The following is a 15,230-nucleotide window of genomic DNA, read 5'->3' as shown; positions in this document are numbered from 1 at the left end:
TCAAAACACACGTTGTGTGTGAACTCCGTGTAAAAGGGGAGTCAAACTAAAAAGTGACCCATTCGTGTGACAACAGTCGGTGTCAAACCATCGGAGTTGGAGTGTATTGAATATATAATAATCTTTTTAAATCAATTAACTTTGTATTTAATTTTCAATATTGCACGATCACTGGACTGGACTCGGTCGTTGGAAACGACCGTCTGCTCAACGATCGACGAAATAGGCGGCGGGTCAGATGCGGGCATAACAATGTCAAACCGTAGATCACCGTTATCGCCAAACAAAAAATACGGGTCTAATAATTTGGCCAAGAAACCATATTTGGGCCCGATCGGACAACTTTTTTTTTTCAAATCGTTCTGTATTCGTTCAAAATTGCTGATAAAAGTATAAATTTGCCAAATATGGCGATCAGTGTATGTTTCAAAGATAAAATAAAGTGTTATTAATTTGAAAAACATCTACTCATATTTAAAAGAATATAAAATCTCTTTTGAAGATTTTTATATTAAATTTATGTTTATAAGAATTGATAAACTCACTGAAATTTAAAAAAAAACTAATTTTAATAATTTCTCTAAAAATAGAATAAAAACTCACCGAATGTCTCAGTTAACATTAACTGAGCAGTTATAGATCAAATCCCAAGTTTTTTTCCAATTCATGATAAATTCAACATTCTGTCAACCCGGTCTGTTTCCGGTCATCCGGCCCATTCAAAGTCGCAATACTAATTAGCGTACATTTCATCTCATCGCATCGCATCACAGCTTTGAGCTCGCCGGAAACAGAATAGCCTTGCATCTTAAGATCTGGAGAGCATTTTTTTGTGCTTTTTCTTTATTGTTCAGTCCCGAACCATTTATTGTGGTTATAATTGGCAACATCAGTGGCAGATGACACGCTCGAGGCAGAACCGGTCGCTAATAATGGTAAATAATACCGTAATCCCGGAGGATGCTTCACAACCCCTGGAGCAACCGTCTTTCTTGGTGTCCTGTTGCCAAGATGTTCGTGACAAAAGACCAAAACAATGGAAATAAGACGGTGGCAAATGAATAAATATCTCTTTTTTTCAACCGAGGGCTTTCCTTTAAGAATCGCTACAACGTTTGCTCTCAAAGATTCACCCTAGCTACAGTTGTTTCGACTGATGTGTCCCTGAAATCCAACGGAAGGTCGACAATTTTCGAACCTTGAAAGTTTCCCCACAGTGAGCAATAATAATCGAAAAGAAGAGCCGTCTATACGTTGATGGGGGCTGAGATTCTAAAGCTGTATGACAGAAGCCAAAACGATGGACAGCCATTACCGCAGACTTAATGGCTCATTAAAGTAGGAAAAACAAAGTCTCAGGTAAAAAGGGTGGGTTGGGGTGAATGAGAAAGGAATGGGAATTTATTTATGTAAAAAATATTCAATTTCAACTCTGATAATGGTTTTTTGTACAATATATTAAAAAATTCTGATGATTACATACAATTAAATGTCCAAATGCATTCCAAAAACGTAACTTAATCCACCCTAGGGTGGTTGGTGCCTTCCTCACATTTAAAGGGTGCTATCCAAAATAGACACAAAAGGGCGATGTTTTTCAGTGTTTTATCAATTTGACTCATTATTCATACCACTAGATTGGATAGTCTTCATATTGCAGGGCACTTATATGCTTACACCTTTTGATAGGGTAGCCAGACCCCCAATCCAATTCGTGCTTGTTGGAAAGGTCTTTTAATTACCTATCCAACGATATGTCGCATGAGAGATCCGGACGACGGTTTCATCAACATATCTGAGATCCGGCCTCCAAAAAATGCATAACTGACACTCAAGTGCTTATAACTTTTGATAGGGTTGTCAGATCTTCAATGTCTTCGACGCATTGGAAAGGTCTTTTGATTACCTATCCAACGATATGTCGCATGAGAAATCCGGACAACGGTTTCATCAACATATTTGAGATCCGGCCTCCAAAAAGTGCATAAATACCACTTAAGTGCTTATAACTTTTGACAGGGTTGTCAGATCTTCAATGTCTTGGACGCGTTGGAAAGGTCTTTCAAATACCTTTCTGAAAATGTATAACATGACAGGTTTTCTTACAAAAACCACCCTTTTTACAATCTTCCGAACTTTAGTCAAAATTGTTTTTTTAGCATAACTTTTGAAGTACTTAACAAAACTGCATAATTTTTAATAGCGACTTATGGGACCCCAAGACGGATCGAATGACGCCAAAACGGACAAAATCGGTTCAGCCAATGTCGAGATAATCGAGTGCATATTTTTTGGTGCACAGACCCACATCCCTACACACACACACACACACACACACACACACACACACAGACATTTGCTCAGAATTTGATTCTGAGTCGATAGGTATACATGAAGGTGGGTCTAGGAGGTCTAATTGAGAAGTTCATTTTTCGAGTGATTTTATAGCCTTTCCTCAGTAAGGGGAGGAAGGCAAAACACCAACCATTTTATAATCTTTAGTGTCTCATGTTTCAATAGTGGATAGTAATGAGAACTTTGTGCTTAACTTATTCAACCTCCCCTAAAAATATCCCATCACAAAACGGGCTCAACCGGTGAACGGCAACGTGCTTTTTTCCTTGTGCCCATCACCACCGCCCATCATCATCACCATTATTCGGTTCCGTTGTGCCTTTTGTGACTTGGGTGGAATTTTCCCAGCCCACCTCCGATTAGGCACAAACAGAAGGAAAAACCTTGACGCAGCCTCGATCCACCTGACGGCGTGATATTCACGTGCAATTATGGCGCCATTAAAATAGTAATGACACGTGTTTTCAAACAGCAGCATTCCGCAGACTGACGTTTGGCTACATTGTTCTATTTGGATGTCCCTTGGAGGTTCCGGGATTTCCAAGGGCCCCAACATAATGGTTTGATGGGCACTTTTTGTCCCTTGGGAGGGGGAGTAGGTTGAGGGGTGAGAGCAAGGAAATATCCTCGTAAAATGATACGACATTTTGTTTTAAACGGTTTTGAATGACGGCCTCGGGATATGCCGCACGGAAATGTAATTGTTCTAATTGGCTGGACAGGGAACGCTTCAAGTAAACATTCAATCTAATTAAATGTGTACTTGAGGTGGTATGAACAGACGCGTTCTTTTGAACTAATGCTATCTTATTTTATTTTTGCGTAACCAAAAATGCCATATTATTTTTTATGGATCGTTAAATTCGTTAGGGTGGTCCCATACAATTTCTCTTGAAAATTAGACATTTTCAAATGAAGATTTTTGACCCTTCATTCCAAATTGACTTGTCAAATTATAAAAATATTTATTTTTAAGATCTCTGAATGCGTCCGGAATGACATTCTCTAAAGATTACATTACAATTGCTTTTTTTCTAAATTTGGCCGCAGAAGGTTGAGATGAGCCATTCTCTCCGAAAGATGAGGTTGAGATGAGCAATTCTCTCCGAAAGATGAGATGAGCAATTCTCTCCGAAATCGATCTTTTTTCTTCAATTTTAATTTTTGTATTTTTTAATCCGACTGAAACTTTTTTGGTGCCTTCAGTATGCCCAAAGAAGCCATTTTGCATCATTAGTTTACCCGTATAATTTTCCATACAAATTTGGCAGCTGTCCATACAAAAATGATGTATGAACATTCAAAAATCTGTAATATTTTGAACGATTTGGTGTCTTCGGCAAAGTTGTAGGTATGGATACGGACTACACTGGAAAAAATGGTACACCATAAAAAAAATTGGTGATTTTTTATTAAACTTTTTGTCATTAAAACTTGATTTGCAAAAAAACACTATTTTTATTTTTTTTATTTTTTGTTGTGTTTTAGGGGACATTAAATGCCAACTTTTCAGAAATTTTCAGGTTGTGCAAAAAATCTTTTACCGAGTTATGAATTTTTTAATCAATACTGATTTTTTCAAAAAAAATTTAACTTCATTTTTCGATGTAAAATTTATTTTGCAATCAAAAAGTACTCTAGTAAAATTTTGATAAAATGCACCAATTTCAAGTTAAAGCCATTTTTAGGTAGCTTTTTTAAAAATAGTCGCAGTTTCTCATTTTAAAAATTAGTGCACATGTTTGCCCACCTTTAAATTTTTTTTTTTTTTTGAAAAGCTGATCTCTTCGAAAAAAATATTTTCAAAATTTTTAAATAAAGATTGACATTTAAAAGGGCATTATATTGAATGTTTGGCCTTTTTAAATTGTTAGTCTTGGTTTCAAAATTTTGAAAATATTTCGAAAATAAATATTTTTGAAAAGATCGCAAAATTTCACGAATGTTTCATATTTTAACATTGTAAATCGGACCATTAGTTGCTGAGATATCGACATTAGAAAATGGTGGGTTGTTTGGGTGAGATATAGAAAACATTAATTTTCCTGTTTTTTATCCTTTGCATGGCAATATCTGAGCAACTAAGGGTCGTATCAACAAAGTTCAATAAAGCAAAATATAGAAATTTTTCTCAGCTACTCAAAAAAAATTGTTTTTCAGGAGTGGGCAAACATGTACACTAATTTGAAAAAAAATAAAAACTGCGACTATTTTCAAAAAAGTCACCTAAAAATGGCTTTAACTTGAAATCGGTGCACTTTATCAAAATTTCACTGAATGCAAGTTTGATTTTACATTGAAAAATGAAGTTGAAAAATTGTTGCGACCAATATTTCGATTTTTTGGAAAAATCAGTATTGATTAAAAAAATCATAACTCGGTAAAAGATTTTTTGCACAACCTGAAAATTTCTGAAAAGTTGGCATTTGATGTCCTTTAAAACATATCAAAAAATGGAAAAAATAAAAATAGTGTTTTTTTTTTGCAAATCAAGTTTTTGTAACAAAAAGCTAAACAAAAAATCACCATAAAATTTTTAACCGTGTATCATTTTTTTCCAGTGTATTTCATATCCATACCAACAACTTTGCTGAAGACACCGAATCGATCAAAAAATTCATTCATAAGATACAAATTTTGGAATTTTCATAAATCATTTTTGTATGTACAGCCAATGTACAGATTCCAAATTTGTAAGGAAAATTATATAGACAAACTAATGATGCAAAATGGTTTATTTGTGCATACCGAAGGCACCAAAAAAGTTTCAGTCGGATTTAAAAATACAAAAAAATCGAATGACTGAAATCTGAGAGAACTGCTCAGATATAAATTTTAGGTTGAATTGGCAACTTTATAGAAGACAAAAAAAATCATTATTCCTTAAAAGTTAGATTTTGGAAAACACCCTTATTTCCAACGAATCCAAAGGTATTGCTAAATTATGACCTCAAAAATTCTCTTAAAGTGATTTGGAAATTTTGAGCTTATTATAGCGGCCAAATTATGATATTTTCTTATCTATGAATCAAAACTTCGGATAATCGAAGCTTAACTGTAGTAGTTTATGCAACAAGTTGTATAACAAGATTGTTTGAACGTGAGTTGTAGGCATTTACCCAACGAGGTTACCGCGTAGGACGAGTACGAGGAGTGTTAAGAAAAACATGTTTTGCAACGATTTAAATACAACATATTTAGGATATTCAGTTTACACCCTTTGTTCTTTCTAAAGCCTTTACATAAATTAAATTGATTGATTTTTTTTTCTTTACTTAGAAAGTTTACTGACTAACCTTCAATAGCTCATAGAAAACCTTGACATGGAGAAAATATCTTGCTTTTATCTAAAAAAAACGTTACTTAATCCACCGGAAGGTGGTTGCTGCCTTCCTCCTAAAAGCCTTGCAACCACACACTACGAAAGCTTTGGCTAACGCTTACTTAGTAAAGACACTATACATCTGAGTGCTGCCATCTAGGTATGATAAATTTAATGAACCATTTGAAAGCACTGCAGTTTTTGTGTGCGTGCACTGAGCGTAAAGTTCCGACAGCTATCCGCCGGAGCTTTCAAATTATGTAAATAATGACCCTTTTTAGTATCAACCAAAACAGTTTTTCGAACATATCTGTTAAAGTACTGCACCAAGCCGGATGAAATTTAAAAAAGACTTAAAGAACCTGAAGGCAAATCCAAAAACATAGATCCGGACAAAATCGGTCGAGCCAGTTCCGAGAAAAGTGAGTGAGAAAAAAAATTCTACGTCCATCCACACGCACAGACATTTGCTCAGAATTTGATTCTGAGTCGATATGTATACGTAAAGGTATATCTGGGAGGCTTATTTAAAAAGTTCAATTTTTGAGTGATTTTATAGCCTTGCCTCAGTGAGGTGAGGAAGGCAAAAATCTCAAATTTCTCATGCGTTGGTCATCTCAAAATGATCCTTTATCTTGCAACAATGCCCTCGACAACCAACCATAACCCGTACTGTCCTTCCATCTAAACTAGCTGAAAATGGCCAAAATCTGGACATCCCAGACATTCGCTCCGGGCCACTTGACCGACGTACCATTACCATAAAAGTAAATATCCTTCCCCACACACACACACATTTACTCACCAGGCTAAAATTCCCCATTTTCCCCGCTTCCTCGTTCCAGCGAAACCATCCAGCTCACCCTGAAGGCGGACGATGACGAGTGGCCGTTCCTGCTGCACGCCGAGTTCACGCCCCGGGGCCAGTCGATAGTGCTGGTGCACACGTACGACATCTACTACAAGCCGTCGGCGCGGGCCACCCAGACGTACCGGCTCACCAAAACCGCCATCCCGGGCATCATCTACAATGGCGTGCCCGATTGGCTTTACGAGGGTAATTAAAAATGATCACCACTACCACCACCCTAGTGCTCTGCCATCGATGTGGTTGAACTTACTTGTCACATGGATTATTTTGAGTCATTTGACGTTTACATTCAGTGAAATTTGAGTGAAGTTCAAAACTTTGTATGGTATGTGCCAAAGTGACCACTAGAATGAAAAAGTAAACAAACGAAGACAGTTTGACAGTGTTCATAATTTTACCAAAACATACCTACCACTGACAGCTGTCAATCTGATTTGTGTTGATAACCGCTTTATGTGTTTACATTTCCGTTTCAGTTAGTTGGTTGTACTACAAGTGGCAATTGTTGCCCGTTTCAATATTTGAACGTGACTGTGTCAAGCCAACATAACAACGACTAGTTATGTTGATCTGTCCTTTGTGTAACTGAATGTAACTACTTGTCCAAACGCGTACCGGGATAAATTCCTGGTTTAGCGCATCCCTGTGGGGAACAACAAAACGAACCCCTTGAAGGGTAATGTTTGCAGTGGATTATTTGTGCAGTTCATGGATTTATGTAACTTGTGTTGTTTATTTTCCTCAGAACATAATTCCAAATTACTATCAATTAAAATTAACACGAAATTCAACAAGATCAAATTTGAAAATCAAGGTCCTGAAAGGGCCATCCACCAGAAGCAAATTTAAACAATTCAATCCAACGCGTTCTGACCACAAGCTGGTGGCGGAATGTTGCGGCCAAAATCCCTCCAGAGCGGAATGACCGCCATTCTTGCGCATAACAGTTGACTCTACCGAGAGCCGTTGTAAGTGGGTTGTCGCCAACGTTGTGGTCTTTCAGCCGGGATGCGACCAACTTCACGAATAATGTAAGTGAGGTCTCGTCAGGCGGAACTTGCTGACCTCAGCTGCAAGTAGATCGTCTCTGTTATCTTTGCACCGAGTTGGTTGCATCTTTCATGACATGGATAACCTGTAGGCAAACATAACAATTTCAAACTTGAACTTTCGTTTAAAATTTAGGCTTTCATTCTTTCGATCATGTTTTAGAAGTTTTCTAAACAAAATAATCAATAAGATGTCTCATTTCGACGCTGTCTTGCTATCTTGTCGTTTGTCGTATTTTGACATTGTTTGACCATGAATATACAAAAAAAATAGAACACGTCATGTAAACAATAACAAACACGTTTTGTTTGGCTGACCATTTTGTGCATTGTCCCGAAGTGTGGTTGAATTTGGTTGCCGAGGTCACGAGTTAGAAATAATACAAGTTTTCTTCAGTCGAACTTGTACTTGTATCAAACGCGTTCTGACCTAAAATCTATTTGGCCAGTTGTCGCACTTACATCAATTTTCAGGCTATGTCAAGATGGCAAGACAATATCGAAACTTCTTTCATATGAAAGGTGACAAAAATGTGCACGTCCGACAAGTTAGTACGACAGCGACGATTTGATATTCTAAACACTTAAAAACTAAATTTTACATAAAAGAGCAATTCTATTATATTTCGGCCATAACATTGTTTTTTTTTGCATTGAGCGCAAGCCTTCCTTTATGCACAATGAAGTATTATTACATCATCAGTTTACTATGAATACAAAGAGACGAGTTGTTTCTTTTATTTCCGCTATAATAAAATTTATTCCTGAAATATTTCCGCTAAAACTTGTTTCTTCTTTTACAACCACTAGATCAATTTGTACATTTTTGAGCCCTTCTAGACAATTGAAGAGCTTGTCAAAATAAACATTGTTATTCTTCTAAAACGAATTTTAGACAATTCTATCAAAAGTTATGGGCAAAAAACGATTTAAAAATGCTCATATTCAAATTGAGATGAAATGAGTTAAACAAAAAAGACATCCGAAATATTTTCAGCAAATGTACTCTAGAATGTGTACTTTCAGATCCTTCAAAGAACATGGTTAAACTCCACCACCTTTTCCAGTTATTCACATTTCAAAATGGCGTCTTTTTTGTCGTGTTTTGGCTATAACTTTCGTTTAGAAGGTCCGATTTTCGCTCTCTTGGAAGATAAATGTGTGTTTAGATAAGCTTTACAAATGTTTAGAAGACACTATCTCGCTACGACATAAGCCTGAGTTGATAAATTCAAATAACTTATTTTTTAATTAACACCCCAACCTTAATTACAAAAATGGCTCCAGAAACTTCCCGTTTGAAGATAGAGCTTTGCGCTCTTGAGCAAAGTTGCTCAGAATGGTGTTCCCTACAACTTTTCTGAAGACACCTAAGCGCTATCTCGTCATCCCGCCAAAATAAAAATTCTGAACCACCCTAAAATTTGGACCACCCTAATGTCCACCATACCAAAAGATGCCCCTATTGACCCTAATCATTTGTCCCGAAGACACCAAAGCTCTAAATCTTAGAAAAGTTATAGGTATGGACGAAGACTACACCGAAACAAAATTATAAAATATATATTTGCTTGTTTTTAAGTCTTTTTTTGTCCCTGAAAATTGGTTTCCAAAAAGCACTATTTTTCATGCCAAGAGACCTATTTTTAAAAGGTCCTATAAACAAATGAAACACAATAACTTATTGGACCTTTAAGAAAATCCAGGCGTGTTTTGAGGCAAAAATTATAAATTTTCAGAATATAAATTCAAAAAGGCTTCTATTTTTGATGTAAACCCCAATGTAAATGTAAATAGAAATCAAACTTCAGACAACTTGGGGAAATTTGGATAACATTTTCAAATTATTTTTTTAATTTAACTTAACAATTCCAAAAGGTATTTAAAAAAAGGCACATTTTTTTAAATGTTTCAAAAATGTGTCCGTGTTTTTGAAGAACATATTTAGAAAAAGCTATTTTTTTTGTTTTTTTTTTTTTTTTGCTCTAAATGATAAAAAAATGAATTTCATTATAAAAAACGTTTCTTAATCCACCCTTAGGTGGTTGGTGCCTTCCTCTCATTCAAAGGGTAATGCTATCCAAAATAGACACGCTCGTGGGAAGGTCTTTAAATTACCTATCCAAAGATAGGTCGCATGATATATTTGGAATACGTTTTCAGCTAAATAGGGTACGTTATTCATTAGTGGACCCTTTTCCTATAGTGGACCCTCTGAAGGGTTTTTGATGAAAAATTCAATAAAATCACAATTTCAAGCGTGTTGTTGTCTACAAATCTTTTATTTGGCATGTTCAGCATCATTTACAACAATGTTGACTGACATTGAATTGTCCTTTTCACCAAAATAAGTGTTTTGAGTTCGACATCTGAAATCAGCCATGGCCACTAGCGTTTTCACAACAAAACTGCATTTATATTTTATGATTGAATTAACCATCCAATCATTTTTTGACTGATTATTTAATTTCAGCAAGTCGAAATAATGTAAGTTTAAGGATCTTTACTAAAATAAAGCGAAGAACTGCCATTTTCGAGCAAAAATTAGGGGGGTCCAATATAGGACAACGAAATCCAAACTTTTCCAAAAGTGGACCCCTGTTAATTTAACCTTCAAAAATGAAGAAAACTGTGTATTCAAGCAAAAGTTTCTCTAAAACATACAATAAATGCTTGTTGTTATCAACCTAAACGCATATTTTTTTCAATTATGAGTATAAATATAGCTGTTTTCATGTTAAAAGTACCAAAAATGCTGAAGCCGTAAAAATTTATAATTAATCAAAACTATAGTTGATTGTACTTAACTGAAGCATCATAAATGCAGTTTGAAATGATATTTTATAATAATAAATCAATAACAACACATTTTTTTAAATAAACATGCGTGATTTTATCAGCAACTGTAAACAAATCTATTATTTAGTTTCGGTCAACCATTTATGTAATTAATATGGAAAATTTTGCATCAAGATTACTTTTTTTAATTATTTTTATGTTTATAGTGGTTTTTGAAACGTTTTCTCTGATCTTTTTCGGAAATAAATGTTTTTAAATGTCTGTTAGGTTTTTTGTTGTTTAAAGCCAAATTTGTTAACAAAACATATTTGTTTATAATGAAAAGTGAGCAAAATCCATCTTTTATTCATTATATCTATCATTAGACCTACACCATGCATCAAAACATCAAATATCGGTTAAACTTGGTATAAAAATAACAGTTTGCCTATAGTGGACCCGGGTCCACAATTGGATTATGGACCCGGGTCCACTATAGGAAAAGGGGGTCCATAACAAGGCAAAAAAACTTTTTTTTCAAATGGCTATTTTTCTGCTCAAAAACAAATAACTGATGAAACAAATAGTCAAAACTGTTCGAAAGACTTCAGTTTTCATTGTTTTGTACAAAGGGTTATGAAAAAGTGCTTAAAATATTGAAAATTTGTGAAAAATATGCATCGGCTCTACTAGGGGGTCCACTAATGGTTAAAATACCCTATCTGAGAACTAGCCTCCAAAAAGTGTATAAATAACTCTTAAGTGCTTATAACTTTTGACAGGGTTGTCAGATCTTCAATGTTTTTGACGCGTTGGAAAGGTCTTTTGATTACCTGTTCAACGACGGGTTGCATGATAGATCCGGACAACGTTTTCATCGTGATATCTGAGATCCGGCTTCCAAAAAGTGCATAAATAACACTTAATTGCTAATAACTTTTGATAGGGTTGTCAGATCATCAATGTATTGGTTGCGTTGGAAAGGTCTTTTAAATACCTTTCTAAAAATGTATAACATGCTGGGGTTTCTTACAAAAATCACCCTTTTACAATCTTCCGGACTTTAGTCAAAATCGTTTTTTTAGCATAACTTTTGAAGTACTTTACTAAACTTCATAATTTTCAATAGCGACTTATGGGACCCCAAGACAAATCGAATGAGACCAAAACGGTCCAAATCGGTTAAGCCAGTGCTGAGATAATCGAGTGCATATTTTTTGGTGCACAGACCCACATCCCTACACAAACACACACACACACACACAGACATTTGCTCAGAATTCGATTCTGAGTCGATAGGTATACATGAAGGTGGGTCTAGGAGGTCTTATTGAGAAGTTCAGTTTTCGAGTGATTTTATAGCCTTTCCTCATTAAGGTGAGGAAGGCAAAAAATGACTAAAAACACTTTTTTGTGACATGAAAACGGTGCTCTTCATAAAAATTTCACTAATGTTTATTTTCATTGCAAATTTCGTTTTTCATAAAAAATGAATCAAAATAATTTTGACTTGTTTGGATCTGTTTGAAAATCAATATTTTTTTAAAACTTTCTTGAAAGTAAATTTTTAAGTTACCAAAGTATGACTTTAAATGGGACGCCAGTATTTAAACCCTTTCGAAACTCGTCATATTTGCTATTTTTATACTTATCATTTGCAACAATCAAAACTTGTTTAAGTTACGTGTTTTTTCTTAAAGGTGTTTCTAAAAACTCAAAACGTGGTGTCAATATGTGCCCTTCTTCTCGTTTCACATAATCTTTAATAAGCTTTTTGAGGCAAAATGTTCGACATGAGTTTCCGAACAATGCGTAGTACTAGATTTTTGGCAAACTTTAAATTTTTCACACGTTTTATCACAGAATGTGGGTGTACGAACTCTTTTTACAAACTCAACGTTCTCAAGATTCTAGATGTTTAAATATTTAAATATCGCGTATGGATGAACCATGACGATTGTAAAAAGTTTAAGGCATATCCACAATAAAAAAAAAACAAAATGGGCTGATTTTTGGGAAAATTGCTTCAATAACGTCATGATTCGAAATCCGGACACTTAGTAGCATATCATTTTTATTACAGCTGGCAAAAAATCATGTTATAAGTTGGAAATGTCGAAACATCATCAGGATGTAGTATAAACAGTCAGTTTCAAGAAAATGCATGCAAAATATGTTTTTTCTAACAATTTTTCATCAGAATTTTAAAATTAAAATGACTTGTTGTGCTTCGAATCCCGGACACTGATAAAAGCTGATTCGAATTCCGGACACTTTTGCTTCGAATTTCGGACACTCGATTTTACTTATGAATCGCACAAATCTGGACTGAAATGTTAGTGAATGGCATTCTTTAGGTCTCAAATAAGCTGTTAACATCAACAATCGATAGTTTATGTAAAAATTTGCTAGAATTTAAGGAAATCGAAACCATAAATTTCTACTTTGCCTTCCCGGTGCTTCGAACGCCTATGAAATATTTCAAGCGAAATGTTTCGCATTTTTGGTAAACTGATAATTTAATTTTATTTGACTGTTTTGGCATTAACTACAGCGTTTAAACAAACTATAAATGAAAGTTGATGTTGGAATTCATCAAATAAAACAGTTTTGACATTCATAATGCGAACTTATATCCAAATAATTGATAAAACAGGATGAAGTGTCCGGGTTTCGAAGCGTCCGGGTATTCGAATCATGACGTTTTTCACTTGACAAAAAATCAAAACTAGTTGTAAATTTGCTCATTTGCTGCAAATAAAAACTAGAGTTCATATTTATTAATCCTAATCTAATCTTATGATCTTATTGTTTATATTTGTTTAATATCTGCATTTCTTTTGCTGATGGAAATCTTTAAGGATCTTATCGGGCTAATTAATTTCAATGTAGAAAATGTACTTTGCTATTTTTCTATTGGGTATAATAAAAAATTGTTACGAAAAAAAACTTCAAAATATTTTCAAAAATTCAATGTCTCATAAACTAAAAACAATATTAAGTGCATTTATCTGTATTGATAATCATATTTAGAATGTTCATCCAACAATATTTTGATTTTTTATGATATTCCTATGTAAAGCATAAAGTTTTTCCACCTTGAGAGACATTAGCTTTAAAAACTATTTGCAACGACCTAATTGATAAAAAAACAATTGATGTACGTAAATCGATTAGCTTTATGAAAATATAAATACGACCAAGACAAATAGTCCAGTAGATTAAGTTATTGAAAAAGAACTAGTTACAGCCTTGATTGATAATTCAAAATGTCTGAATATTATAAAACACAAAATTAGCTATTTTAATAAAAACCAAAAAAATCGTTTAAATTTGACACTATTTCAACACTCCAAGTAACAATGCGGGACAGACATAACAGGGGCCCTCATGTCCAATCAACCGCAAACATTGGCGATTGTGTTCAGTCATGCAACACGAGAATCCACAAATGATTACCCACAAACCGGGACAACCGCATCCTCGTGTTTTTTGCCCATCGAATTTTCCCACAAACATTTCCGCTTTTTCCCTTTTAACGTTAACGCGATGAACCAACGGCATTTTGTGCAGCTGGCTTCCAGCGCGCGCGTTGGTGCTGTGGGGAACATTTTAATTATTTTTTAATTAATTTACTCGTTTTTTCTTCTTTATTTTACCGGTTTTTCTGTCACCGACACATGCTAACGCCATCATTCGCGCTGAAACGCAAAACAAAAAAAAAATAATCACGTTATCCAGAGGAGATCCTGCAGAGCAACAAGGCGATCTGGCTGTCCAACGACGGCCACCTGATGCTGTACGGCAGCTTCAACGATTCGCAGGTCCAGGAGCAACAGTTCTCCTGGTACGGAATGGCCAACGGCGATATCAATCTGTACCCGGAGATTCGATCGTTGAGGTAAGAGGGCTTATATCGTTCACGTTGTTCATTTTTGGGTGGGAGGGGAGGTAGGGTTTGAACTTCAAAGTTAGACTCTATCACAGATTTGTAGACGAGTGAAAAATTAAGACAAATAGTAATTTTTGAATGACACATTGCCAGAATATTATAATAAACCAAACATTAAAAATGAAAATGAAATTACCAAACATCCACGAAGTTTTCCAAAGCACATTTTTTTTAAATTTAAATAAACTGCTGAAAATAGAGAAAATTTAAAAAAAAAACTTCTGTTTGTCTTTGATCTAACCAAAATGGACAGTACAAGTTGCCGGACCGGTTCTAGGGGGCGAATTTTCTCCTAATGAAAACGATAAAGTAACCATCGCAAGTAAGTTCGTTCATATCAACATGGGGAAACACCATGATGGGTTAGGGGGGAAAACTTTTCCCGACGCGATTAAACATACATGAAAGTTTTTCCCTCCCCCGTTCCAATTTAAGCAGAACTTTTGCACCCACTTGCTTATACTCCGGTCTATCGTAAATCCACTGAACTAAACTGGGTCTACAACAGAAGGTACATAAAAAATGTGAACTAAAGCTTGTAGAACGCTTTATGTTTTGATCTACACAGAAAAAAATATTTATGTAAATTTACATTATTTATCATGTACCAAAAGGTATCATGATAAATGATGTATATTTACATTAGGTTCATTGGAAATTTACATTATATTCATTGGAAATTTACATTAGTTTTGAAAATTTACATTAATTTTGGAATTTACATTAGTTTTGAATTTACATTAGTTCAAATCAACTGATTCTGATTGGCCAATGGGAATGAGAAGCTCGACTTGGATTGCAGTAGGAAAAGGGTGTGGCCTATGTTCTATTTTAAAATGAGTGAAACGGACAGCAAAAGGAAATTATGATTTTAAAATGTTGTTTCACAGGTAGGGGACGCTT

At 34.8% G+C, this 15,230-nt stretch overlaps 1 protein-coding gene across 2 annotated transcripts in view; it reads left to right on the top strand.

Annotated features, from left to right (window-relative positions):
* Positions 1-15,230, top strand: part of LOC120417363 (inactive dipeptidyl peptidase 10) — a 401,896-nt gene that overhangs the window by 330,209 nt on the left and 56,457 nt on the right. For both annotated transcript variants that reach the window (XM_039579377.2, XM_039579376.2), the window contains 2 exons: positions 6,523-6,734; positions 14,117-14,276. In XM_039579377.2, coding sequence (XP_039435311.1) covers positions 6,523-6,734; positions 14,117-14,276 — 372 coding nt within the window. The remainder of the gene's footprint in view (positions 1-6,522; positions 6,735-14,116; positions 14,277-15,230) is intronic.

The sequence above is a fragment of the Culex pipiens genome, chromosome 2, assembly GCF_016801865.2.
Source record: "Culex pipiens pallens isolate TS chromosome 2, TS_CPP_V2, whole genome shotgun sequence".
Taxonomy (NCBI): Eukaryota; Metazoa; Arthropoda; class Insecta; order Diptera; family Culicidae; genus Culex; species Culex pipiens.
Note: the sequence above shows the minus strand (reverse complement) of the source record. Positions and strands in the feature narration are given on the sequence as shown.